The sequence below is a fragment of the Nansenia antarctica genome (assembly GCF_963989245.1).
Source record: "Nansenia antarctica genome assembly, chromosome: 5".
Lineage (NCBI taxonomy): Eukaryota > Metazoa > Chordata > Actinopteri > Argentiniformes > Microstomatidae > Nansenia > Nansenia antarctica.
Genome location: NC_137690.1, coordinates 21,575,043 through 21,601,075, shown reverse-complemented (window position 1 = coordinate 21,601,075; position 26,033 = coordinate 21,575,043). Strand labels below are relative to the sequence as shown.

At 42.4% G+C, this 26,033-nt stretch overlaps 2 protein-coding genes across 2 annotated transcripts; both read left to right on the top strand.

Moving 5' to 3' along the window:
• Positions 1–6,982: 6,982 nt before the first annotated feature.
• On the top strand, positions 6,983–10,095 carry polr3d (polymerase (RNA) III (DNA directed) polypeptide D). The gene is made up of 9 exons (XM_080533078.1): positions 6,983–7,101; positions 7,622–7,799; positions 7,901–7,944; positions 8,059–8,213; positions 8,359–8,483; positions 8,586–8,757; positions 8,889–9,139; positions 9,230–9,382; positions 9,525–10,095. Exons 2-9 carry the CDS (start codon positions 7,635–7,637, stop codon positions 9,642–9,644), a joined length of 1,185 nt encoding a protein of 394 aa, XP_080389204.1. The 5' UTR covers positions 6,983–7,101; positions 7,622–7,634; the 3' UTR covers positions 9,645–10,095.
• Positions 10,096–12,235: 2,140 nt separating this feature from the next.
• On the top strand, positions 12,236–25,410 carry LOC308159010 (glycerol-3-phosphate acyltransferase 4-like; the record flags this gene model as incomplete). Its single annotated transcript, XM_080532748.1, has 12 exons — positions 12,236–12,400; positions 17,169–17,238; positions 17,357–17,657; positions 18,618–18,692; positions 18,890–18,979; positions 21,847–21,940; positions 22,200–22,315; positions 22,412–22,467; positions 22,623–22,708; positions 22,829–22,957; positions 24,601–24,680; positions 24,799–25,410. 12 exons carry the CDS (start codon positions 12,236–12,238, stop codon positions 24,905–24,907), a joined length of 1,371 nt encoding a protein of 456 aa, XP_080388874.1. The 3' UTR covers positions 24,908–25,410.
• Between the last annotated feature and the right edge of the window lie 623 nt (positions 25,411–26,033).

Sequence of the window (26,033 nt, the reverse complement as noted above, 5' to 3'; positions counted from 1 at the left end):
AATAATGTTACTCTCTTACACTCATGTAATGTGACATGACAATAACACTTGAAACTTGAACAAACAGCCCTGTATTATGCTCTCATTTGGTCTGCTCTCTCACTGGCCTCTGCAGATCCCCATTATTTCATAATCCACCTACAGCAGTCTCCTGGCAACCAGGCAGCACTGCCTCTCATGTACGCTCAATCTACAGCTTCACAACTCATCTAGTGTTCTTCATCTGCAAATCTTAGGAAGGGGTGTTACGGTTGAAGAGCCTCACAGAACTGTTCAGTCAAATTGAATTTACTTGTCTCAAACCAGAATCTGCTTTGATTGCATTTTTTCCAAAGGTACGCCGAGACTGAAACAGCTGAGCAAGCGAGATGAGTGCAGCTCATGAGAAATATACAACCAGTTTCATGGCATTTAAAGTGTTAAATGGGTTAGGAAACTGAGAGGTGGCAGCATTATGGTGATATATGGTCACATCTATTTATTCATTTGCCCATAAAGAGCTATAAGATCCAGGCTGGTGCACAAAGCCTTGAAAACTGGACTGTGGGTAATCTGTTGGTCAGCCTATTGTGTTTGATTTGCTGTCACCTTCCCTCTCCTGAATTGATGATGCTGTTGATGTTCCCTCCAGGGGGAAAACAATTATCTTCTTGTTTGATCTTGGCTGTGAGTCAGCTAGTGTGACAAACAGCGGCAGGGTGAACATCAACTCATGTCTCTTTACTATTTTTACCATTTTAGCAGTTCTCATTAAAATGTTCCTCTCAAACTTTGCATTCGATCTCTTTTATATCTCTCTCATCCTCCCGTTGCTTCCATCAAGGTTCCATGACCCATTTTTCTCCAATCCCGGAATGCCAACAGCCACAACAACACAACACATATGGCAGGCATATGCTAAACCATAGTATAGTATGCTGCTAGTCAATAATAAGAAGAACAAGCAATACAAAGAGATGCTTACAAATGTATGTGGGTTATATAATGCTGTGTTACACATGGGTGAACATGCGTGGTGCTGTAAATGCATCTGTGTAAGTCGCCTGGAGAGTTGCTCTGGCCCACCTCATGATGGACACTGCAGCAGCTCATTAAAGCCTGTGAGCTGTGAAACATATGTGCTAGCTCCTTCACACTGGGGCTGGGGGGGGAGGTCGCTGTGGCACCACACGCATTCTGTGATACCCCAGCTGCTGCTCCTCTTTCTCTCTTTGGTGTCCTTTCACACACACAATTTAGGGCAAGAGGGGATTCTCATAGGACACCCATCAAAGCCTCCTCTTTCCCAGTTGTGCTTGATCCACTTTCTGACTGAATATGTCTGAACGCAGTTCAAACGCAAGATTCTCTCATCATTTTAAACAGTCCTCGCTATGCTCTCAATTATATCAGTATGCTAAATGGTGTGAGATAATCCACCCCACTGTGAGTCTACTCTCTATAACTAATTGCCCCAAATCAGGTAATTAAATCTCTTAAAGAAAAAAAACTGTTGAGCTATAGATCACATTGGGTAAAGCATTTGAATAAGATGGTTCATACAGGTATTCTTGCCTTTTATATAATATAGTTAATTGTCTCACAATCTGAATAACTGTTTGCTTGAATTGAGCTAAAATAAGCTGACAGTTGGAACTTTATGACAGGTATATTACTAACTCTGATTCTTCTGTGATAGACAATGCTGATACATACATTACCACTGGGCTTATCTCTATGTGACTGTGTGATGATGAATGCTGCTGCATACACACAGAAGGTTCCATCCCTCAAAGACATCTTTCAAGTAGAGCCGTGGGTATCAGGTGCAGATAAAGCTAGATAAGAGTCCTAGGAGGATGTGTACTGTAGGATGGAGGGTCACACATAGGTTGCCAGTTGAGCAAGTTTGTCATAGTGATACATGTAGGGCATGTTTTTTCTGCTTTGGATGATATCATCTGGTGGAAGGAATGTATGGTCTTACCAATGTTCTCTAACAAATGGCATCGTATGTCTACTCTGAAACTATGTCAGTGTTATCACTGTGTTATCAACTACTTATCAATATTATGTCATTTATCATCATCAACATAATGCGATGCAGTCTATAGACATGTATAGACTTATACAGATATATATAGACATGCTCCACACATCCATAGCTACTGTCTGTGAATATATACTCGCCCTTGTTGATAATGACTTTCACACTGGTTAATAATGATTCTGTCATGGTTCAAATTTCCACCCATCGGCTGAATCAGAGAGCATCCCTCTGTTTCATAACATTCCAAATAGTCTGCACCGAGATATAACCGAGACACACACCAGACACATGTAATTGACTACATCACTGATTTGACATTATAATAACACACTTATTAAATGGCAGCACATGAAAAAATGCATGAAAAGAGCAACCATTATACCTAACCGATGAGAAACTTAAGTAAGCATTCTAATACCAAGTACTCCACAAAATGAATCAATGGATCTACATAGTGTCGAACTGAAGACTCACTGGCAATGAGCCAAGACAAAGCATACAAGGAATATCATTTTCAGCATGTAAACAAACCTAACCACCTAATTCTGCTCATTGCAGTTTGACTGACTAAAGGGGAATTAAAATAAAAATATAACCTTACCTCTGTGTGGTGTCTCAGTATCTATTAAGTGTTGTCTGTAACCAGAGTATATAAGTCCCTACACATGTATGTTGTCTTTCCCCGGTCTTTTCACTTGCCTTCTCTTCTGCAGTCGCTGATAGATCCCCCTGGAAACCCGATTAGGAGGTGAAACGAACACTCTCCCTCCTTTCTCACTCTCTCTCTTTCCCTCGCTCTCTCCTCCTCCTCTCTCCTCCTCTCACTATATCTCTCATCCCCCCCCCCTCTCATTCTCTCATTCTCCCATTCTCTTATTCTCTCTCATTCTCCTATTCTCTCTCTCTCTCTCTCTCTCTCTCTCTCTCTCTCTCTCTCTCTCTCTCTCTGTCTCTCCCCTACATCCAAGCTTGTTCTGGGGATGATGTTTACTTGCCTACTGTACAGCTGCATTGCCAAAACTGGAGCAACTACTGAGAACACAAACAAGAGATTTGCAACTGAAGTGCATGAGCAATCATGATAAGCCACTCACCCACATCAGCACCAAAATGCTAACAAATGGTCACATCATGGTTACACATCACCAACCAACAACCACAGACATGCTGCATCCATGACTACAGCGACAAAAAGAAAAGGGCATGTGGAAAAAGTGGTGTATAAAACCTTGGGTGAGATGATTCATGATACTCATAGCACATTCATAAAAACGGTGATTCTCTGAGGGCAAAGATATGAGCCTCTTGGAGCCTTGTCTTCAGTTAAAGGTACACTATCCGTGATTTCCCAGAGCTGGACTGGGCAGCTGGGCTGTGAATTATCGTCTAGTAGAGGTCCCCTGTAGCAGTGCAGCTCCAGCTCACTGATTCCATCGAAGTGTAATTAAAATGCAATCATCCATCATTAGGCATGCCGTGACAGCCACAAGGGCATAATGGAGGTGGAAGCAGGGACACTTCACTTGCCTGTTGCTAAATCTATGGTTTTGCAAATATTAGGCTTTAGAACTATTTGGATTATCAGTGTTCTTCTTGTTTTACACTCTAGCCTACAGACACTGGGTCATTCTATAATTAGGGGTACATTTCAAGTCCATGGGTAGTATTTATACATTTGACCAAATAGTCACTTCAAGCAATTATCAATTTCATATTGGGGCACATTTCCCTTTCATTTAATGCAAAATGTCAACAACTTCCATCATTTATTTAGCAGAAAATGCATATGCTATACTGGAATTTGCTGTTTTTGTGCTGTCCGATTTGCTGAGTGTCAAGTTTTGCTCTTCCAATTACAGTTTTTTACGATTGCTAACTCACCATGTTCGATACTGAAACCACAGTTTCACAACTCTTCATACAGTCAGCAGAGCAGAAACCCATGTGAACAAAACTGTCTGTGATTTGTGCATTGCTTTCATACAGAATGCATTCAATGACTACGTTCTCCAAATGCCATAACACTTCTCTCATTCAAACTCCCCCACTTGCAAAATACTATGTATTTGCAACACATTTTTTCATTGCTAACATACTGTGTTCAAAACTCTGAAGAACACATTCAAAACTGAATTATTTGGTGCAATTTTGCAGTAATCATATTCCTATCATATATGACAGAAAGCTCGCAATAAACTGTTTTTTTGCACAGTGTTTGAGTGTGCAGATGCTGTTATTTTGCACTCTATTGATACTCTTCAGTTCCAGAACCTCAGCAAAGTCTGATAACGGATGAGCGGTGGTATTTTCACTATTTGCAGTAATCATATTGAAATGTCTAGAAAATATTACAGTAGCAGAATATATACAATGAAATGAAATAGACTAGATGCATTGCCTGGGAAGACATTAGATGTGACCAGATGCAGACCAGAGGGTGGACCAAAATCCTCAGGAGTGAGACATTTTTGGTGTGATTGCTGTTGTATTGTAGCCCTGGAATTTCTGTTTTTCTTTTTTATTTGAACTTTGCATCTTCCACTTTATTTTTCACTTTTCATTTTACACAAGTAAATGTAGTGTACTTTGAAGTCAATGTACCGTAACTTACTTTCTGCAAAGTTACTGAAAAAAAAGGATAAAACATAGAATATAAAGGATAGAAGCAAAAGATAGAATAAAGGATAGAAGCAAATTGTGGCGTTTCTGATTCATTCTTGTTGCCTAATACTTTACAGTTTTACAGTCAACTATTCTGTCTATGATTACTATAAATCAAACCATTTTTATAATGAAATATTCATTCTTGTGAAAATCATTCAAACTATGTAATGCTCCCTGTTGTTAGTATTTTGTAAGTCAGAATGTTATGAATGACAGTGTATGCTTCTGAGTGAACATTGTTGACAGTGTGTGGTTGAACGAGCTTCTTTTGAGACATGAATGAATTCATTGGCCAACATGAGTGTTACGAATGCAGACTGTATGAAGAGTTGTGAAACTGTGGTTTCAGTATTGAACATGGTGAGTTAGCAATCGTAAAAAACTGTAACACTAGGATACATGTATTTGTATATTATTTTCATCATTATTTGTTCAAAATAATAATTAAAACATGACAAAGATGTTTTAAAAACAATTTCACTCATTAATATACATGAAATTATTCATTTTGTATGTGTCCGAGAAATCTCTGTCAACTGTGTTACCCATTGACAAAACCCCTGTAAATCAGCAATGGTTTGCTCCAAAGTCACATATCCAACACCACATGATGACACTTCCTTTTTGGAGGGAATTTTGAATACAGTGAGGTATGTTTCTACTCCTCCTCTTCAATATTTCATCAATATTATTGCTTGCACGTAGAGTGGGTTAATTGCCTGTCAACCGTGTTATCAACATGTTCTTGTGTACTTGCTTTAAATTATATATTTACAAAAATGTAGAGAAAGTGTATAAAAACATGAGCTGAGCAAGGCCTTGTGGTGACATGCTAGTAGCTAGCAGTTAGCACAAGGGCCTAAAATGAAAGAAATATCAACTGTGTTACCTGTCAACTGTGTTACCCATGAAGTGTAACACAGTTGACATGGTTTAACACAGTTGACAATGTTGGAAGGGTTTGTTATAGTTATGCTTAACTATTGTTATTATACATGGTAAAATATGAATTTGTATTACATAGTAATTACATATTCATATGTATTACATAGTAAGTACATAAAAAGACATGTGATTCACATGATACTTTAAGAAGGGATTCACTTAACTGATCTAAACACTATTATATTGTCTATATTACATACCGAATAGGTTGAAAAGTGCTATTTTAAATCATTACATTCACAGTGTTACAACCACAGTGTTACATACTATTAAACAGAGTGATTTGTGTTTTAGGGAGATGAGGTTATCTGCTGCTGAGAAGCAGCGCCGGTACAGGGCTCGGCGTAACGCTGATACTGAGAGAAGGGCTGCATATTTACAAAAACACAGAGAGACATGGCATGAGAACAAAAAGCAAGGGAAGGTGAAGGCACTGAAGGATTTAAGTGAGAGGGAAAAGAGAAGGAAACGAGCATATTGGAGATCAGCCCAGCGCCAGACCAGAGAGAGAAAGCAAGTGGTAGAGAACCAGGTTACTCCACCCCAGAGTCCTGAAGTTGATCCACAGCCTCAGATGTCAAGGTAAGAAAGGTTGAACAATAGAAAATAGGTTAAACAATAGATTATGGAATGATGGTAATACTAGAGTAATGACTTGTCCTTATTCTGTTCAGTCAGCATAAACAAAGGACACAATCAATAAAGTATCAATGCTTTGTGTATAATTTCAGACAGAGAAGTGCTGGAAGGAAGAAGGTCAAGAGAAGGGAGTCCAAGTTATACAGGGAGATAGTGCTATGTTATGTTCATTAGTGTGTGTGTGTGTGTGTGTGTGTGTGTGTGTGTGTGTGTATTCCAATGCTGAATAATATAAGAACTTAATAACACAGACTAATGAACACATTATTTTCATGACTTGCAAGCTATATTCCACTACTAAATACTATTTCTTATTTTTTAATAACAGTACTGTAAATACAATTGATCTACGCCTTGCATTTTGTGCAATATGACAACCCTAGTTGACTATCTGTGCAGTATAGTACAGTGGATTGTGTACATAGCCTTTATTTATGTAAACCAGCTCCTTACCTTACCTTGTGATTTTGTGCTTTTTCTAAAAAATAAAAAATAAAATCCCCTTTCCTAACACCAGGGGAGCCACCCCTCCTAAATTTCGTTGTTTGGTACCTGTACTGTAGCAATGACAAATAAAGCCCATTCCATTCCATTCCATTCCATTCAGATAGGTATTTAGTATTGCGCAGCACGAGAAAATGCTGCGCACGTTTGATGCGTTAAAACACAAGAATCGACGTCACGCGGAAGCGAGCGAGCTGTCATGGCGCTTTACATCAGACAACGCTGAGCTGTGTCATATCCCTTTAGTATTGTCAAATGAAAAGTACAGTGCGTTTTCCAGCGGTTCAGTTGTTTTGGTGAACATCTAAAGAAAGATCAAGGTAATTTTACGGACAAAAATAGTTCAGAAAACGCATTAATTAGCATACTAGCTATCTAGCTAGCTAGCAACCAACATGCGCAGGAATTGGCCATGTGTGTTGTTGACAGGGGTACGTACCTCTGCTAGTACACGTAACCTGGCTTGGCTGGTATAGCCAGTTAATGGATACCACCGAAATGTGCATTAATTTATAATTGTGTGTATACATAGTGTGTGTGACATAGTGAATCAAGTTTTGTTGTCGCTAGCTAACTTAAAGGATGTCACTACAGAAGGTTCAGAGATAGGAAATGTTAGGATATTTATAGCATAGCATAGAGTACTGCACAGTGTTTTTATTTGTATTGTATAGTATAGTGGATACTAGTGTATATAGCCTTTATTTATGTAAACCAGCTCTTTTCCCTTCTTGTTTTTAGTATTTTTTTCCAAGCACCAGGGGAGCCCCCCCTCACAAATTTCGTTGTATGGTACCTGTACTGTATTAATGACAATAAAGACCATTCATTCATTCACAGAGTCCTGGTCAATATGGCGGAGCCAGGCTCGAGCGACTCCAGCGGTCCACCTTGCCCTCCGACGCCCGGAGGAAGTGGCAGAGGGACGTTGATGGGGCGCCGACTACCAGCCAGCATCTCCCCCGGCCGCCTCCCCTCCATGCGCTCCAGAGACCTCACCCTGGGAGGGGTGAAGAAGGTAATGCCTCTTGTCGTGGCTTTGGACCTTTTCATTGGCTCACCTTCATTGGCTCACCTTATTGCATTTGTTTACATCTTCTCCACTGTCTTGTCTTCCAGAAAGTCTTCACTCCTAATATTATCGGCCGAAAAGCTAAAGAAGAGTAAGTTCAGTTGTTGATGTTGTTGATTCCGAATATAATCCAATTTCAGAATCTGACATTTTTCTTTCATACATGCTGATGAGTACATTTGTAAAAGTGACTCTCCTTTCATAGGCAGAAGGTTGAAGGGACACAAAGGAGGAGGGGGGAGAATGAACGGGGCGGTCGGGGGCCGAGGGACAGAGGCAGGGGCAGAGGCCGTCCAGAGGTCATCCAGTCACACTCTATCTTTGAGCAGGGGCCGGCGGAGATGATGCTCAAAAAAAGGAGTAAGAATTCAGCTGTCATGCCATAGCTGTGTACTGGGATTTAGCAATGCATTCGACTGTTATTAGTTATGTGCAGTATGTTATTATGTAGAATATGATTTCACATTCCACCATGAACAACTGTTTACGCTTGTGCACTGTATAGGTGGCTATGAAGGAGAGAGGGATGCTCCAAGTGTGGGTCCTTCACCCATCATCAACATCAAAAAGGAGAAGAGGGAAACCGAAGAAGAGACCAAAGAAATACTGCGCAAGCTGGAACGAGACAATGTGAGTCCCCATAATTAACCAAGTACAGACTGTCTCCCTGTAAACCTTTTTTTTGTTCAGTGGCCACTTACGCGCGCTTACTTTGCAATTCATTGTTGGCAGTTCCTGGATGACCCTCACCTAAAGAGCGAGGAGAGCAGCTGCCCTGTCCAGCTGCCCCTGGCTGTGTCAGGTTGGGGATTCAGGGAGGAGTTTAGTGATGCTGAGCAAGCCCTCGAGCCTGAGAAGACTGAGGAGGAAAGTGAGACCGTTGAGGCTACAACTGAGGTCAAAGGTATTCAGAAACCCCAAGATCTTTTCTTAGGCCTGCCTCAGCCTCACATAGCTTTGCATTCAATTGATCAATCTCAATCTTTGGACATTTTCTGGCTGAATATACATTTGTTTTCCCCCCACCTTCATCAGTGAAGCAGGAGCCAGTCGACGCCCCAGAGGTTAAGAAGATGGAGCCCACTTACAGACCCCCTCCGCTCCCTGAGCCCGAGATGTTGCCTGAGCTGCTGCAAAACTGGAGCCTGAGCAAAGGAGAAGAGCTGTTCTTTGTGCAGCTCCCTGATTCTCTACCGGGGCAGCCACCGACCCAACTGGCCATGCCAGTGAAGACGGAGGTGAAGTCAGAGGATGGACAGTCAGTGCTATTGACAACAGAATCTCAGGTAGGTATTTAAGTGTCTTAAACATGCAGTTATGAGAGCAAGATTGGTGTGTACTGAATAACACTGTATGTTTATGTCTCTGTGGAATAGGAAGAGCAGGTGGAGGAGAATAGTTGCCATCTAAGGGACCTGCAGGAGGGGCTCGTGGGACGGATGTTGGTGCGGAAGTCGGGTAGAGTGCAGCTCATACTGGGACATGTCACGCTTGATGTAGCACTGGGGACGTCATGCTCTTTCCTCCAGGTAAGATGACAAATTGCGATTCAACCCTCTGAAATACACAAAAATGTAAATAATATATATTTCTACACATTTGACATTGTAGAATTACATTTGTCGGTTGCCTTGTCTGTCTAACAAGCTCTCTCCCCTCTAATATTCTCAGGAGCTGGTGTCAGTTGGGACAGGAGAGGGCCGGACTGGTGACATGTCTGTACTGGGACACATCAAACACAAATTGGTTTGTTCGCCAGACTTTGAGGCCCTGCTTGGGAACAGGGTATGATGGCCCATGAGTCGATGGGAGCTAAAGCCTACTGCAGTGGGGAACCATAAACAGGAAGAGGCATAGACCTCATGCAACAGAACCATATGGTCTTACCTGCGTGTTGCAAACAGAAATGGCAACCACAGAAATGTGGTTGGATAATTTATTTAGGGTGGTTGTTATAAAGTCTCCACATGGTTTTCCTCCACTGCTATGTGAGAAGAGCTTTTTTTACAAAGACATTTTATTTATTTTCGTCTGCATAAAGAGGTGAGGAGATTCACTCGAGTCCTTTATTAAAGAATGATTTGTGCTAAATGACTAATGTAGGGTGTATATTTCCTCTTGAAAGTGATTACATTAATGTGCCATGTCGCTGTTGCACTTCCAGTGTATTATAAACCGATGTCATTGTTAGGTCTCAGTTTTGGTGGCGATCCTACCCTGAATGGTACTCTGTTATCTACATACCTCTTACAATGATGGAATACAGTGTAACGTTTTGCTTGGATGCAATGTAAATAAAGAGCTCAAACTCTGTATCCTTATGCTTAATTTATTTTAGATTTTGGTCCACTTGACACAAAGCCATAACAACTGCAATCCTGCAGAGGAATTGAATGAATGAATGAATGAATGGTCTTTATTGTCATTGATATAGTACAGGTACCATACAACGAAATTTGGGAGGAGGAATCATAATCATAATCATAATAAAATCATAAGCATCAATCAAAATCATAATAATCATAATCATAATTTTTTGGGTAAAAATGATGAAAAGGAATCACCATTTTTACCCAATGATTAGTCTGCGAAGTTTAAGAATGAGTTTCTGTAAAGATTTGGGTCTGGCTTGGGATATTGCAGTGTAGGTGACGCAGCTCACCACTAGGGGTCAGTGTTTAGGGGAGGGGGATGAGTCGATGTGTTGTTCTGGGTGAAGCAGCACATGAGACCGCCGCGACGACGAGATTCGCGCAGGAGGAACATCTGATGCGCAGCAGCCTCATTCACGGTTCATCCACTGAGCCACTGTCCGTCCCTGTGTTAGCCAGCCGGCCGGGGGGAGACAACGATGCGAGAAGGGCCCAACAATCAAAGACCACTGGCACTGTTGATGATCCGTCGGTACCGGTGAGTAGAGAAATATTGCCAGCGAATCATCTAAACACGTTTGGGTTAACATGTTCGTTTCCTGCCAACTAGTCATGTCCTATCGCCATCAGCCGAAATAGGCAGCTTAGCTAGCTAGCCTAGCTTACTAGCCAGGGCGCGATGCCAGTAGGCTGGTCTGGAGGCATACACACTGGCATCCTGAGATAAGCTGCCGTGTCTGGGAATAACTAGCCGTCGTGTTTGCAACACAAACTCATTATACATTTATAATAACGTCTTGGTCTGACTCTGAAATGACACTGACCCCGATTTAGACGCGCGTTAAGTATGAAGGCAGCTACTGGACAGTACATACGAACAGCTGGTTGGAGCAGTGTCACATAAAGTGGGCTAGGCCAATATTGCATGTGGCAAGACAAATGAAGACACATTAAAAAAAGTAATTCTAGCAATAATATAAGTGAACTATGTAAAGCCTGTAGTTTTCTCAAAGGCACATTAGAGAGGTTTATAGTTGCACGAAACGTCAGTGGCATCTTGGTCGTGGTTATCATCATAGATTCAATTGGTGTTGTAACTTGTTACTGTAAACTTATGCATAATGAATTCCCGTCTGCTTTCGGCATTCGTTGTTAATATGCGCAATGTTGCCGGAATTTCAACATGCAGCTGCTTGGCATGAAGGCCCTCTGTTCCCACTGAGTTAGTGAGTGCATCATGGCTGAAATAATCTCTTGTTTTGACGCATGTTTTCTTCAGATTTAATTATATGGATTGAACACTGTCTTTCTCTCGCATGTTGAAAAACAGTCGTCTCCATTTTCACTGCTAGCCTGTGGTGTCAAACAATTCAACCCTCCTCTTAATACCTTTGGGACACATGGGAGGGCTTTCTCACTGGTTGTCACCGGAGTCCTTTCCTTTGTCATCTCATGGAGTAGCCCACTGGACAGGACGGAGCACTATTTGGTGGAGTAACCCTGTGTTTTGTTTGTTTTGTCTCTTTCAGATCCCTGTGAGGCTCAACTGCAGACACGTTTGGATCCTTTCAAAACAGTAGCTTGTGTCATGTTATTGACATACCCTAAACAAATGGAAACATTTCAAACATAGAGGATGGCTGAGTTGCGTTGCCTCTTGTTGACTTTCACTAATGTTTTTCCACAAATAACCCATATTACACAATGATTTGACTGAATGATAGGAAGCACAAAAAACTACTACATGGACTTAAACTTTGGAAGGACCAGTCACTGAAACATTGGTAAAGCTGGGAAGGCAGCAACAAGATGCTCACCTCCACAGAGATGGGTTCACTGGAATGTGTGAGGAGTTGTCAGGTCCCCCAACCGTCTTAATGAAGGCCCTGTTTTGGCTGAGGAGACTGATGCCCTACTGGGCTACCAAGTGAGGCACTACTCCCTCTTGCTGTTGGCCAGCCGTTATATTCTTGTTTCGTGAACACATTCCCCCCCCCCCCAACCTTCAAGATGGGCCTGTTCTTTTCCCCGTTTGATATCCTGTGCATTCTCTTGGGCCTCTCCTTTACGTTGTGGTTCACTCTGCTGCTGGTCTTCATCATTGTGCCTGCCATCTTTGGGGTGTCTTTTGGCATCCGTCGGCTCTACATGAAAACACTACTAAAGATCTTTGAGGTAAGTGGAAGCTAATTCAATGATTGCAGGAGATTGCTCATGTGGTCTTGAGAGGATATCATGGTGCACAGCGTTATGCGTACATACTGTGTTTTGGAGACTTTCAGTTGTAAGTTGGTTATTTGCTTTGTGCTGTTATGTGACTGCCCTGTCGTCTTGGGTTATCATTAAAAACTGATAACCTTCACATTTTCTACGGTACAAGAGCAGTCTTATCTCGTCTTTTATCTGCTTTTTATTAAAATTGGCAACATGATTTGGTATTTGGCTGATATGAAATGGGAAAAAGGAATTCTTATGGCCTGGTGTGGTCCAGTGGTCTAGCACCATGGCCTACAGTGCACACGCATATGCCCATGTTAGCATGGGTTTGACAACTGAACTGACTACTCAATAAGTATAAAAAATTTACTTGAACATGAACTTTTAGTAGAGAAAGGCAGGAAAGTAAGGAAGAGAGGCTAGCTGCATTAACCAGCTAACAGTAGCCTAATACAGGCATACTTACCTGGCAAGGGAGATACCTTGAACATAAAGGAGGTTCACCCAAGGTGAGGCTTGGCAAGCACTCTGGCTATGCTGAACACTGCGAATTCCCCAAATGTGGGTGTTAAAGGAAGTGAATTACAACACATATGAATTCCCCAAATGTGGGTGTTAAAGGAAGTGAATTACAACACATATCACAGGACCATATCTGGCTCCTACAGTGGGAATCTCGATTGCATAATTTGTGGTAGTGGGGGACTGTGTTCGCCTTCTCCCCTGATCAACACTCTTATGGGCGGCAGGTAGCTTAGGGGTTAGAGAGGCTGGCCAGCAATTGGTCCCTGGTTCGATCCTCACCCTAGGAGAGAGCTGGATGTAAGCTGGTCACTGGAGGGCTGCTAACATCATATCTAAAGTGCCTACCACTGCCGTTGTGCCCTTAAGATTAAGGCACTTAACTCCTAACTGCTCCAGGGGTGCTGAAGATGATTGATCCTGTGAGCCCGAGCTCTGTTCTCCCTGGGGGAAGTCGTGTGCACAAACTACATTTCGTTGTCTCAGTACTTGTGCTCTGTTCACTGACAATAAGGTTGAATCTTATCTTATCTTTACAATAAACATGAGGCAAGTTTCTCAGTAACTATAACTAGCTATCTACCGTACCTGCTAACATGACATGGAAAGAAACATGCAAGCTGGCCAAGTGGCTTGATACATCTAACTAATGTAGTGGAGATTTGGCTATAGTTTTTGGTCACTATATCCCGATTACATAAACTTACAGCTGATTTAGCCTTATGTCATTCATTGATTAGCCTATGGTCAAATTTATGTGTAAAAGCCAATGTATTCTTTTTATTTTTTTAACTTTTATTTCAGTTTCAGCAACTTGTAGAATCATGTCCACAATTTTGTCTACTGTTTTTTCCTATTGTTTTAGCTGTACATATATGGTTTAGGAATAATTTAAAGAAAAACACACAAAGCAAAAGGAAATGATCAACAAAAACAGCTACAATTAAAAAAGAAAAAAAGGGTAGTGGGGATTGGGGTCGGGGGGTTGTGTGTGTGTGAGTGAGTGTAATGGTAAAAGTGTAGTCCTATAGTGTTATAAGGTCAGTTGGGGATACAGAGATATATGAATCAGAATGTGTGGAAGAGTTCACTATATTAATATAGACATGACAGGGCATATATGTTTTTGGAGTCTCAGAGTATGTTATTTGTTCCATCTGGTAGATTTCCCATATTTTCTCAGTCCGCATATTGTATGTAAGGGGACTGGGTTTTAACCACTTAATTGTAATGCATTTAATTGCTGCCGTTAGTAATATAATATATCTTTTTTTGCTCTTCCATCAATGCCTTCCTGTACTACTCCCAGTAGTGCTATCTTTGGATCTTTTGTGAAATTCCAATGTATTGTTGCCCATATGAATATATTTTAAATGTCACAAAATAACCACAGTGTTTTTGTGACATCAAACGTTCACACAGCCATGTGATGCTTAGGCCTAATGATACAGTAACGACCTATAGCTCAGCCTCAGGTCATCATTGAATATTCAGTGTGACCTACTTTAGTCACCTGCTACCTCCCAGTTCAGTCCCTTGCAACCTTCATCAAAGCTCTATTGTGTGATGGCCGGACAGGCCTCTATTTACTCTAGCTCTGTGCGTCATTTCCTTCCCATTTAGTCAACATACATCTTTTAATCATAATTGTAATCAAATGCATAATACAGGTGGTAGCATTCGTATCTCTGAATTAAGTAGGTTATCAATATGATGTGCAAAGGAAGAGGCTTGACAAGCGTTGCTGGCTGGCCTCTATAAGCTAGTTGCTATAGTGGCACTGTCCACTTCTGTATCACTACGCCACAGCATTGTATTCAGTGGTGGGTTGGTGGAGATTTCATCATGGCTAGGAGCCTTCAGGTTTCCCCTTTAGTAACTGGGGAAAGGAGAGAGTACAGACCATGGGGGGGGGGGGGTCAGATTTTTATCTGTAAACTCAGTTGGTCTTTAAGTCATGAACGTGACTCTGTGGGATGTAGACTGAGCTGAACTGTACTTGATCAACCATTCTGGCCTTGTTTACTGATTGATTTGCATCCAGTGAAGACAGTAGCCTAACTGTGCATGTCGGAGGTTGAATAGGCTGGTCTGTCTGTTCACCTCGCACTCTGAGAACCTTGTCTAAAACTGAGCCTCAGATGAAACCAGAGAAGGTTACTAGACTTTCTTTAGTGTCGACAGTAAGGCTGTCAGCAGTTTCCAGCCAATCCCTTTGAGAGGGAGCTCTTGAGCCAGAAATAAATGGGCCAGCTAGGGAGATAGGACTCAAGATACGAGAGGGATCTTTGCTCACACCACAAGTGCCTACCAGAATCTTTTTAATATATATAAGGTCAAAGCTGTTTTAAGCGAGTTGGTATGAGATTGTTTTTGTTGAGCGTACATACGGTGTTTTTGTTGAGCATATAGACTGTGATCTCATGGGAATTGATCTAACAGGTAGTGCAGAAGTTCAGCTACGTCCTCTTCTGCTGCCTGGTAACCTGAGTCACTAATGTCCCTCCTGACATGGATGTGTGCTTGGTATGTGAACATGAACACTTTCTCTCTATGGTTAGGCCAAGTCTCGTACAGGGATGATCAGTCACATATAAGAAAGACCCCATCTGCGATGTTGAAAATGAGAGCAAGAGAAGGCACCCCTCAAACACCTAGTCTATGTAGGTCAGACTTTAGAGGTGTTGGGACTGAGACACAGCTCTCTTTTTGGGTAGTATTATGTAAGAGCCCCTGCTACCACAGCCTTCTAACCCACGTGCTGTGCTTGCTTTGCCCTGATCCACTGATCAAGCTTACTGATTCGACTGAGCAGCATGATTGATGTGCTGCTCCTCTACTCAAGCAAATCAGTTATTAGTGTTCACTTGAGCACAAGTCGAACAACGTGTCACAGCAGGCTTTTACGACCAACTGTAACTGCTGCTCCGGGTGTTACCTGTGGTGGAGGAAAGCAAAACAGTGTTGTTGTTGTTTTGTTTTTTTAAAGGCTGTATGTGTTCCAGTATGTGTAAGAGAAATGTGTCTACTACTCTAATGAGAAAGTGGACCAGGCCCTTGCACACAGGGTCTGTTGTCTTTCTAAGGTCGTTCAGTCAGTTCCAGTGCGGTTAGGAATGATGAGCATTTTATCATATGAACTACTGCCGCTGGCCAAGACCAAGGCCTATTGCCCAACATGACCCTTTAGAATGTAATTCACATTCTCTGCATTTGTTTGAGCGAGCTAGGTGCCCCTGAGCTGATGTCAAAGTCTTTTTACTCAAAGGATTGTGTCTGCACTGTATTGTATTTGAACCTTATCATGAATATCTAAGCTTTCTGCTTGACCGATGCTTTATTGGTATTTATGGGCTGAATTCAGGTCTTTTATGCTGTTGTCTCTGCACATCAAGATTGTATAGAGATCTGCTGTGACGTGCTCTCAGCTTCCTGCCTGAGTTGGGAGTGAAAGATTCTGAACACAAGATCCCCTCCCACTTCCTCCCTGCTCTGCCTGTTGTTGCTAAGGCAAGGGGAACACTCCGTCCTTATTCCTGCCTCTTACCGTTCCTATTTGTTTTAGTTTAGGTGTGCGTGCACCGCACACAGTATATCTGTTTAGCTTAGAGTGAATATGTTATTAGGACATCAACAAATATGTAAAAAATATTTTTAAAATATATTCTAATGTCAAGATGTTCTCACAGCAGCACACATGTTAGGCTATATGGGTAAAAAGAAACCAAGGTGACTTGTATTGTCATTCATCAAGGAGATAATGGGTATATTGTAATTTGATAATCTACTGTAGTCTGTCATATACAGTAAGGGAAATAATTATTCAACACGTCAACCATTCAATTCAACATGTTTTCATTGCAGCTATTCACATGACATTTAGACCAGACATTGGAATTAACTAAATAAAGAAATAAAAAAAGATACATAAGTACTTGTCCCAAACATGCAGACAAGCCTTAATGTCGAGCCCTGCTCATTTCCCCATCTGTACGTGTAGATTGTCATATTGAAAAGCTAATGGCCATATGATTTAATTTCAGTAATTCGGCCCCATTATTAAGATGTTCTTGGTTATTTCATGTGAACATGAATTGATTGATCTATTGAATGATCACATTCTGAATTACGGTAATGGGTTTGAGCTAAATGATGATTTTCTCCCTGACTGAGGCGTACGCTTGTCTCTTTACTCTCCTGCTAGTGGGCCACGCTTAGAATGGAAAGAGGAGCAAAGGAGAAGAACCACCTTTTGTACAAGCACTACTCCAATGGTAAGTGATATGTACGAGTGTGTATACTGTGGCTACCCTAGGCTATCAGTGAGTGTGTCTGAAATGTACAGTAGATGAGGATGTTGACCATTCTCCATGTCTTCCTGGGGCATTGAAGCCCTCATCGCCAAGGAGCCCACCTCCCTGGAGGAGGAGATCAAAGAGATCAGGCGGAGCGGTAGTAACCGGGACTTGGGGGCCGCCTCGGAGTTCGAGATGTCCGACATCTTCTACTTCTGCCGGCGTGGGGTGGAGAGCATCATGGACGATGAGGTGACCAAGCGCTTCTCCGCCGAAGAGCTGGAGTCCTGGAACCTGCTGACGCGCAGCAACTACAACTTCCAGCACATCAGCCTGAGGCTCACCGTCCTGTGGGGGCTGGGAGTGCTGATCCGCTACGGCATCCTGCTGCCACTCAGGTACATTGACAAACACGTTGGGGTTTTATTGAAATCCATGCATATTTCTGTTATCAGCGTTATTCTTGCCAGTTGAGGAACACATCACTCTCCAGAGAGATATCCCTGCAGGGTGAGTTGGCTGAGACAGACAACGGGGCACTGACCCAAGACTAACCCAGTCTGGCCTGGGTCCAGGCAGCAATAAGCAAGCCAGGGCACCAGTGTAGAACCAGACAGACACTACTATTGATGCCCCCATCCAATTAGCTACTAATAATGCACACAGACTGATCTTATACACTTGGCTGTCCCATGCTTGCAATCAGTAAACAAGCAGAACAGATGCACTTTCCCCTGGTGTATCTGGAGACAGCCACTGTGCAATTTAACTCACGTAGAACATCATTTCACCTGATCAGATAGGGGAAACTAGATAGGGACTAGATAGAAAGACTCAGTATAGTGCAGTGTTAGCCCCTTACCCCATGACCTAGACTCTCACTTTACCTTGCATACGTAGTGAATCTAATGCTCTCTGGTAATCTGCTCTTCTAGACATATGAGGATTAAACCGGATTAGGCCTGCCAGCCAGCTAGGTTTAACCCACATTGCCTAATGTACCCTCCTGGGGACCTGTGACCAGGGAAAGTGAAGACAGGGCTAGTGTAGGGTCCCTTGGCACGTCTTAGTACTCCACATGGATATTGTTTAGGCATTGCACTTCCAGTGTTAATCTCTATGTATGTCCACTCAACAAGAGCCGGCATTAGAAAGGGAGCACTGTCAAGAAGATGCAGTCTTTTTATGACAGACCTCTTGCTGTGAAATAAACTCTGTGTAGACATGTTGCGCTTATAACTGCCAACACCCTCTTTGCAATATTCTGTGTTCCGTTTAGTTTTAGTGAGCTGTCCAGCGTTTAGACTCAAAAGTCCTGACTGAGTTTGTGGTTTATGTGCATGTGTTAATTCTGACAGGGTAACGCTTGCCTTCACTGGGGTGGGCCTCCTTGTTGTACTCACCTCCATCATTGGGCTGCTTCCAAACGGGAGGTAAGACAGATGAGATGTCTTCTCCTGCTAAACCTGTCTGTATTCGTGTTATGCTGTGTTTAATGTTTCAGTACATTTTGTTAGTCTATTTTAGTAGTCTCTGTTCCTTGGGTCCTGGGTCAGCCAATGGTTGATGATTCATCATCGTTAGGCCATAGAGACTTATTTAGGTCTTGTTCTCTGTGCTACTCCTGAAGGATGAAGAACTTCCTCAGCCAGAAGGTGCACCTGATGTGTTACAGGATCTGTGTCAGAGCTCTCACTGCCATCATCACCTATCACGACTGGTAAGGAACAGCAGTATGCAAGAGTGTACACACACACACACACACACATATTTGTGCCAGGTGTTATAATAATACACATGAATTAATTTTAATTTAATTTTTATAATTTTTGCCATTTAGCAGACGCTTTTATCCAAAGCGACTTACAATTACGAATTACAGGGACATTCCCCCTGGAGTAACTGAGGGCTAAGTGCCTTACCCAAGGGCACACTAGTAGTGGTGTGGCTTCAGGCGGGATTTTGAACTCACAACCTTCCGATCACAAGTCCAACTCACTATCCACTAGACCACCACTACCCCTTGAATGGCACAACATAGACCGCAGAAAGGAACACCTTTTTTATTTCATTACCACGCTCTGTTTTATGCTTTATTTGAATGTATTTCGGACACGAGTGCCAGAAACCCATGCACAGTGTACTGACAGATGAACAGTGGTACTGATGAACAGTGCTACTGCATTCTACAGAGCAGAAACCAATGTCTGTTGTCAGTTGGAATGTTACGCTGTGAGTGGCTGTAAGAGGTGGTTGCTGAGGGCTAGTGGCTGACTGTCTACATTCATTTCCACTGTGCTGGGCAGAGTCAGCTTAGGTGCAGTACAAAAGCCTGTAGCCATGACTGCTCACACACACAAAGCAAGGGCTGCTCAAACAAGGCCAACACATTCCATCCACGGTAGAGCACCCTGAGCGGCACCAAGCTGCAATGCCTGCAGTGCCCAGTGAGGTGTCAGTATTGTGGAGTGGAGAAACAAACAAATCCTTTATGACCACCTGCAGTTAGTCATGGACATAAGCACCTACAATGTGATGGTGACGCCCTGGGGGGGTGGGTGGAGGAGAGAGAGTGGACATGTTACGGGTGGCACCAACAACAGGAAGTAGCACAGGAAGTTCATCAGGCTCGTTTGTATCCTGATGAAACGCTGCCATGCCAGTTGGAGAGCACACAGAAGAGGTCATGCCCTCTGAAATGATCCAGTCATATTACTGACAGTTAGTATAGCCTCTCTGATGATTGATGATTATTGACGTACAGTGGTTGGTGTGGTCCATAGCAACCAGAAAGTGCCTCAAGCACTGGTTCGATATATTTGTATTCTACTAATAGTTGGAGAGCACAGAACCACTGTCCTAATACTGAGTCTCTGAAAAGGTCATGTTTGTTAGATCACAAAAGCCCTCTGGTCAACACTGCTGGTCAAATTGAAGAAGTAAATAAAAAGTAATTTTGCAATAAGGGAAATGTCTCAAACCACCATTAAGAAATGTAGTCCCTCTCGCAATATCAGTAGTTCAGAAAGGGAACTTGTCATGAAATGGAAGACATGCTCATGCAACTGAAGAAGTGCAGTTTAGTCCAGGAGTAGACTTGGGCATAGGCTCCACGGCGGCGGATTTGGTGCTTTTGCGATGCTTCGATAACGTTTGCACCTGGCGGCCACACGATTCAGCCGATGTTGAGAGCTGACTCTGCTAACTTTTGAAAACTCAGTTTCTGTATCGTATTTCCTTGGGCTCCGCAGCCATGTGGTCGTCGATACGGGAGCGTGTTGATAATAATGACGCAGAGTCACTGAATGAAAGTGTCTGCTAAATATAAAAAATATAAATTTACATATAAATATGATACATCTGTATGGGGCATGATCAAATGTTTGTATTTCACAGCTGGTATAACACGTTTAAAATAACTACAAAACAAAAAACAAAATAGTCTACAGTGAACGGCACACTGTTCATTTGTCATACATTTGTCATGTCCAAACATACCTCACTTGAATAGGAAGGTAGTGCGGGGGTTCTTTGCGTGAGCAAACCTCTCAATGACTTTACTATTGAAATACATCTTGTCCCTGGATCAATGTATTTTCAATTGAAAGCATGGCATGGGTGTTCAGTCGCTGTTGTCCCATTGTCTTTCTTGCGAATGTCTCAAAACTCTTGAAACCAGCCGATGACCAAACATTTAATGCTGACTTGTGCATTGACTATCATTGTTATTTTCACACAACGACAAAAATGTGATATGTGTTCCAGTTTTATTCTTTGAACAACAGAATAGCAAATGTTCACAACATCTGTAAATATAAATACAAATATAAAACTTGAGTGCAAATAGCAGGTAGTACAAGGGTATGATCTTATTGACCGTCTTCTATAAACATTTTAGCAAGAGGCACTTCAACATTTGCCCAGTGTACTTGAATGATCCTGTAATAGGCGATTCCATGTGGCCAGAGATTCTTTTGCTTGACGGTGTGAAGACGCTTGTGTGGCTAGAGATAAGATCGGCTACGGAATTGCGTTTTGTCATCGTGGAGCCTACGCTGATCCCGAAGGCTGATGTTTTGAAGGACGTATTTGTCATTATGAAATGAACAGATCTTAAAAAACCAACAGCAGTCTCCAATAATCCAGAGCTTTCTATGGAATGTGGCTCTTTCACCATGGAACAATGTCCTGGAAGATGTCCCATCTTGCTCTGTGTGTTGGCCTGAAGGAATATGGCCATGTAGCACGGGGGCCTGTTGTAGCCTCACCCTGCTCTGTGAGGGGCTAAAAATACAGAAGCGCCGTACGGGAGGCTCTCTTTGGGTAACAGGAGCAGTAACTTCATCTCCTAGGAATGTGGGTTTATACTTTGGTGCTGCATGCCCAGGGGGTCAGGCGTTTGATCTCCTCCATCATTTCTCCCTTTTATATTTATAACAGTGGTCTGTGGGGCGGAGCGGAATGTCTCATGAGGACTCCACTTCCATATGAAATGGTCATATCCTGACTCCTCACTTCCTCTTTTAGGGTTTAATTGATCATCCTCATTTGGTCACTCATCCTGTCCCCTTCTCTCTGTCCCCACAGTGAGAACAAGCCCAAAAATGGAGGGATCTGTGTGGCCAACCACACCTCACCCATCGATGTCATCATCCTGGCCAGTGATGGCTGCTATGCAATGGTAAGATCCATTGCACCCACTAAAGCAGACACCAGGCAAACATAAGTCTACCACAGCTCTGACTGACTGGCTGACTGCTGTCAATAATTGAGAGCTACTGTACAGTGTCATATTTAGACAATTATTAAACAACAAATTGGGTCACTTGCAAAATGCAGTATTTTTCTCCAGGTAGCCTGCTTTTCTGTAAAGATTGAATTATTGCAAGTGGCAAGAGACACTTGTTGATGGTTGTCATTGGTATGTTTGTGTGTCCCAGGTTGGCCAAATCCATGGGGGTTTGATGGGTGTTATTCAGAGGTCTATGGTAAAAGCCTGCCCACACATTTGGTTTGAGCGCTCTGAAGTCAAAGATCGACACCTAGTGGCCAAAAGGTAGTGTTGCAGACTAAGATTTATGTTTGTTATCACCACTCTGTAAATCTTGGTGGCCGTATAGAGCTAATGACCTGCTTATCTCTTGTGTTGCAGACTGAGTGATCATGTAGAAGACAAAACTAAACTGCCTATTCTCATTTTCCCTGAAGGTGAGTTGTCATTGGTTGTGTGGTCCGCTACTGTTCACAGAGTTTTAGAAATCTTTAGTTAACTGCTTTAAATATCTATTGCCGTAGTGCTGTTTTGTGCTATTGATCATATTTAACTGATTCCACATTTGCTAACTCTTGTTTTCTCTCTGTAGGTACCTGCATCAACAACACTTCGGTAATGCAGTTCAAAAAAGGCAGCTTTGAGATTGGTTCCACTGTCTACCCAGTGGCCATCAAGGTGAGTGTGTCTCATGCAGCGCCCAGTGTTCTCCCTGTCTCTCCTACCCAGTGGGTGTGACTCTTCTATTAGCTCTCTTCCACTCTGACTTACATGTCCCTTTGCATCTGGACTCCACAGTACGACCCTCGCTTTGGAGATGCCTTCTGGAACAGCAGCAAGTTTGGAATGGTCAACTACCTCCTGAGGATGATGAGCAGCTGGGCCATTGTATGCAGTGTGTGGTACCTGCCTCCCATGAGCAGAGAGGTGAGTCTCCTCATGCCACACCTGATGGTAGTGCCCTCTGGGGACAAACAAGGCCTTTGTGTAACTAGAAAGTTAATGTTTCTATGACATGTCACTGAAAGGCTGGAGGGTGTGGCATTGACTTAACTTGATTTAATGGTGGTAACTTTGACTGAATAACTCCTCCAATGAGAGGAGACGGAGCAGAGTGTTGATTTCTGGCAACGAGACCTCACTCCTGAATAACAGAAGGGATTGAGCTGCACAACCACACCACTGGCCTGCTTTCGTGCTCAGACCATGGATGGGTAGATACAGTCTAGAATAAGGATAAGAATAGATAGAACCTTAGTCTCATGGATAAGAATAGATAGAACCTAGTCTCATGGATAAGAATAGATAGAACCTAGTCTCATGGATAAGGAGAGATAGAGCCTAGTCCCACGAATGGGTAGATAGAGTCTAGTCTCATGGATAAGGGGAGATAGAGCCTAGTCCCATCTTGATGTAGAAAGCAGGGGCAGGGAAATTATTCCCTCGCCAAAGGTCAGAGTTGAATGAACGCAGTGGCTCATGATTCCAACTGGTCCTCCGAGGACGTCTGCCCATTGATCATATTTTCCATTCTGCTTGGGGAGAAAATAGCCAAGTGCTTAGGCTAGAGGAAATGACAAAAGCCTACTCTGTCTGTCGCCAGGGACCTTGTAGAAGAAACACAAAGCTTCATATTTAGATATACACTTACTGAACACTTTATTAGGAACACTATACTAATACTGAGTATTTGTATTCCTTTGCTCGCAAAACAGCCTCAATTCTCAATTCTCTCAATGTTGGAAACGTTCCTTTGAGATTCTGGTCCATGATGACATGATTGCTTCACACAATTCTTGCAGATCTTTCATGTGCACTTTTAAGCTGTGAATCTTCTGTTCTACCACATCCCAAAGGTGTTCTATTGGACTCAGATCCAGAGTCTGGGAAGGCCACTGAAGAACACTGAACTCATTATCATGTTCACGAAACCAGTTTGAGATGACTTTTGCTTTGTGACATGGTGCATTATCATGCTGGAAGAGTAGCCATTAGAAGATGGGTACATTGTGGTCATGAAAGAATGCACATCGTCAGTAACAATACTCAAATAGGCTGTGGCATTCAAGCGATGATTGATTGATGTGGGGAATGTTTTCTTGGTGGTGTAATTGTGTGGGGAATGTTTTCTTGGCACACTTTGGGCCCGTTAATGCCAATCAATCATCCCTTAGATTAGATTAAATAATCTAATTAATCTAATCTAATCTAATTTAAGCGATGATTGATTGGTATTAACAGGCCAGAGTATTCCCCACACCATTACACCACATGGATGAATGAGAAGGTGTACAGGTGTTCCTAATAAAGTGTTCTTGAGTGTATTTCCCTGTCCTCTGTTGCATGGCTCTTCTATGTGCTTTAAATAGATATTATTTCAATTCTAGTATACCATCCTAAAGTTTGTCAAAATGTGATACTCTTTTCTTTTTTTATGTTAAGGTCATAAGTCTGGCTGTGGGGATCAGACTACAGTGTGTGCAATTAGACCCTTTCCATTATGATCTCCTGTTTAGGGAATCATGTCCCCTTTTACCAGTCCCTTTAATATTGTTTTTCTCTCCAAACAGGAAGGAGAGGATGCAGTCCAGTTTGCCAATCGTGTCAAAGCAGCTATCGCCAGGCAAGGAGGGCTGGTGGACCTGCTGTGGTGAGGCATTATAAAACGTGTATAGACATGGCTACACACAGTATATATTAACACACGTCAGGTCTGTGCTATTGTCAGAACCCTTCGCAGCTTTTGACATTTGTGCTTATTGTTTTAGGGATGGAGGTTTGAAGCGGGGAAAAGTAAAAGAAACTTTCAAAGAGGAGCAACAAAAGTTATACAGCAAAATGCTCGTTGGAACCCAAGAGGACCGCAGTCGCTCTTGAAAAGAAATGGCAGGAGATTGAGCAGATCAGAGACTCAATTCGGGGACCACAGAATGGACACTCTACATCCTAGTGGAGTTTCTGAATGGAATGCTCCGTCTGATGTCATGAGTACTTACTTGGCTTCCTCAGTCACTGCGTCAGTTTGGCATATCAAGCTCTCATTGTTGTTACAGACCATTCTGAGCTTTCTCTCTCGTGTTGTAATGGCTTGACAATGGGCTGGCCATCACCAGTTGGTCAATAAGGTGCGCACAAAGAGGGTGTGTTGTCTTCCCTGATGAATCTTTTTAATTACTCATGTATTTGTCACTTTCATTGTGTTCAACGTATTTGTTTTGTTCATATCCTCTCTTTTTATGTTGTTTTATTATTGTTATTATGACAGTTGTTATCATAACTGTTTTCTTAATGTAACAACTGATATGACTGGGGAAGTTGCAGGGAAACATAGAGAGGTAGTACTGAAGGGACTGGACTGTGATCATGTTGGGAGATGCACGACTGGCTTGTTCTTGACAACATGGGTATGGCAAGGTGCCACATTTCACTTTATTTTTATTATTATTATTATTGTGTTCCATTTTTTTTTTTCAACAAAAGAAAAAAAAGCCTTTTGTTTCAAGCTTTGTATCCGCACATGTGTAAAATATAGGAGTTACTTTGCAGACCATGTCTGGTTATGTTTTTCTTTGCTTCTGTTTCTCCATTGAATGTGGAGAACTGTTCACGTGATGATATGGAGAATGTACACCCTCAAGTGACAGGAGTTGTTGAAATGTAGTGGGTCTTTCTTCACCCTCGTCACAACTGGTTTACCAGATAACCCCAATGAACACCCATTTCCTCATCTACCATGACGCTAGGAGGCTTCCTGAGCATCCTCACTGAGGCCTCCATCACAGACCAAACCTCCTCACAAGAGCTGTGGTTTGGCATCGTCCCGCCGTGTCACCTTTATTAGTTTTCTTACTAATACATAGTTATGACATGGTTATAACATGTCATTATAACCTGCACTTGATGTATACAAAAATGCCTTGTTCCTTAGTGACTGCATTTATTAATACTTCCAAACAGGCTTCTTATCTATTCCGGAGAATTCTCTTGGCAAATACACTCAAAG

Coding starts and splice junctions, on each gene's coding strand:
- polr3d (XM_080533078.1), top strand. CDS start 7,635: ATGGCGGAGCCAGGCTCGAGCGACTCCAGCGGTCCACCTTGCCCTCCG. Junction 8,484..8,585: donor GCAAGCTGGAACGAGACAAT/GTGAGTCCCCAT, acceptor CATTGTTGGCAG/TTCCTGGATGACCCTCACCT. Junction 8,758..8,888: donor GGCTACAACTGAGGTCAAAG/GTATTCAGAAAC, acceptor CACCTTCATCAG/TGAAGCAGGAGCCAGTCGAC.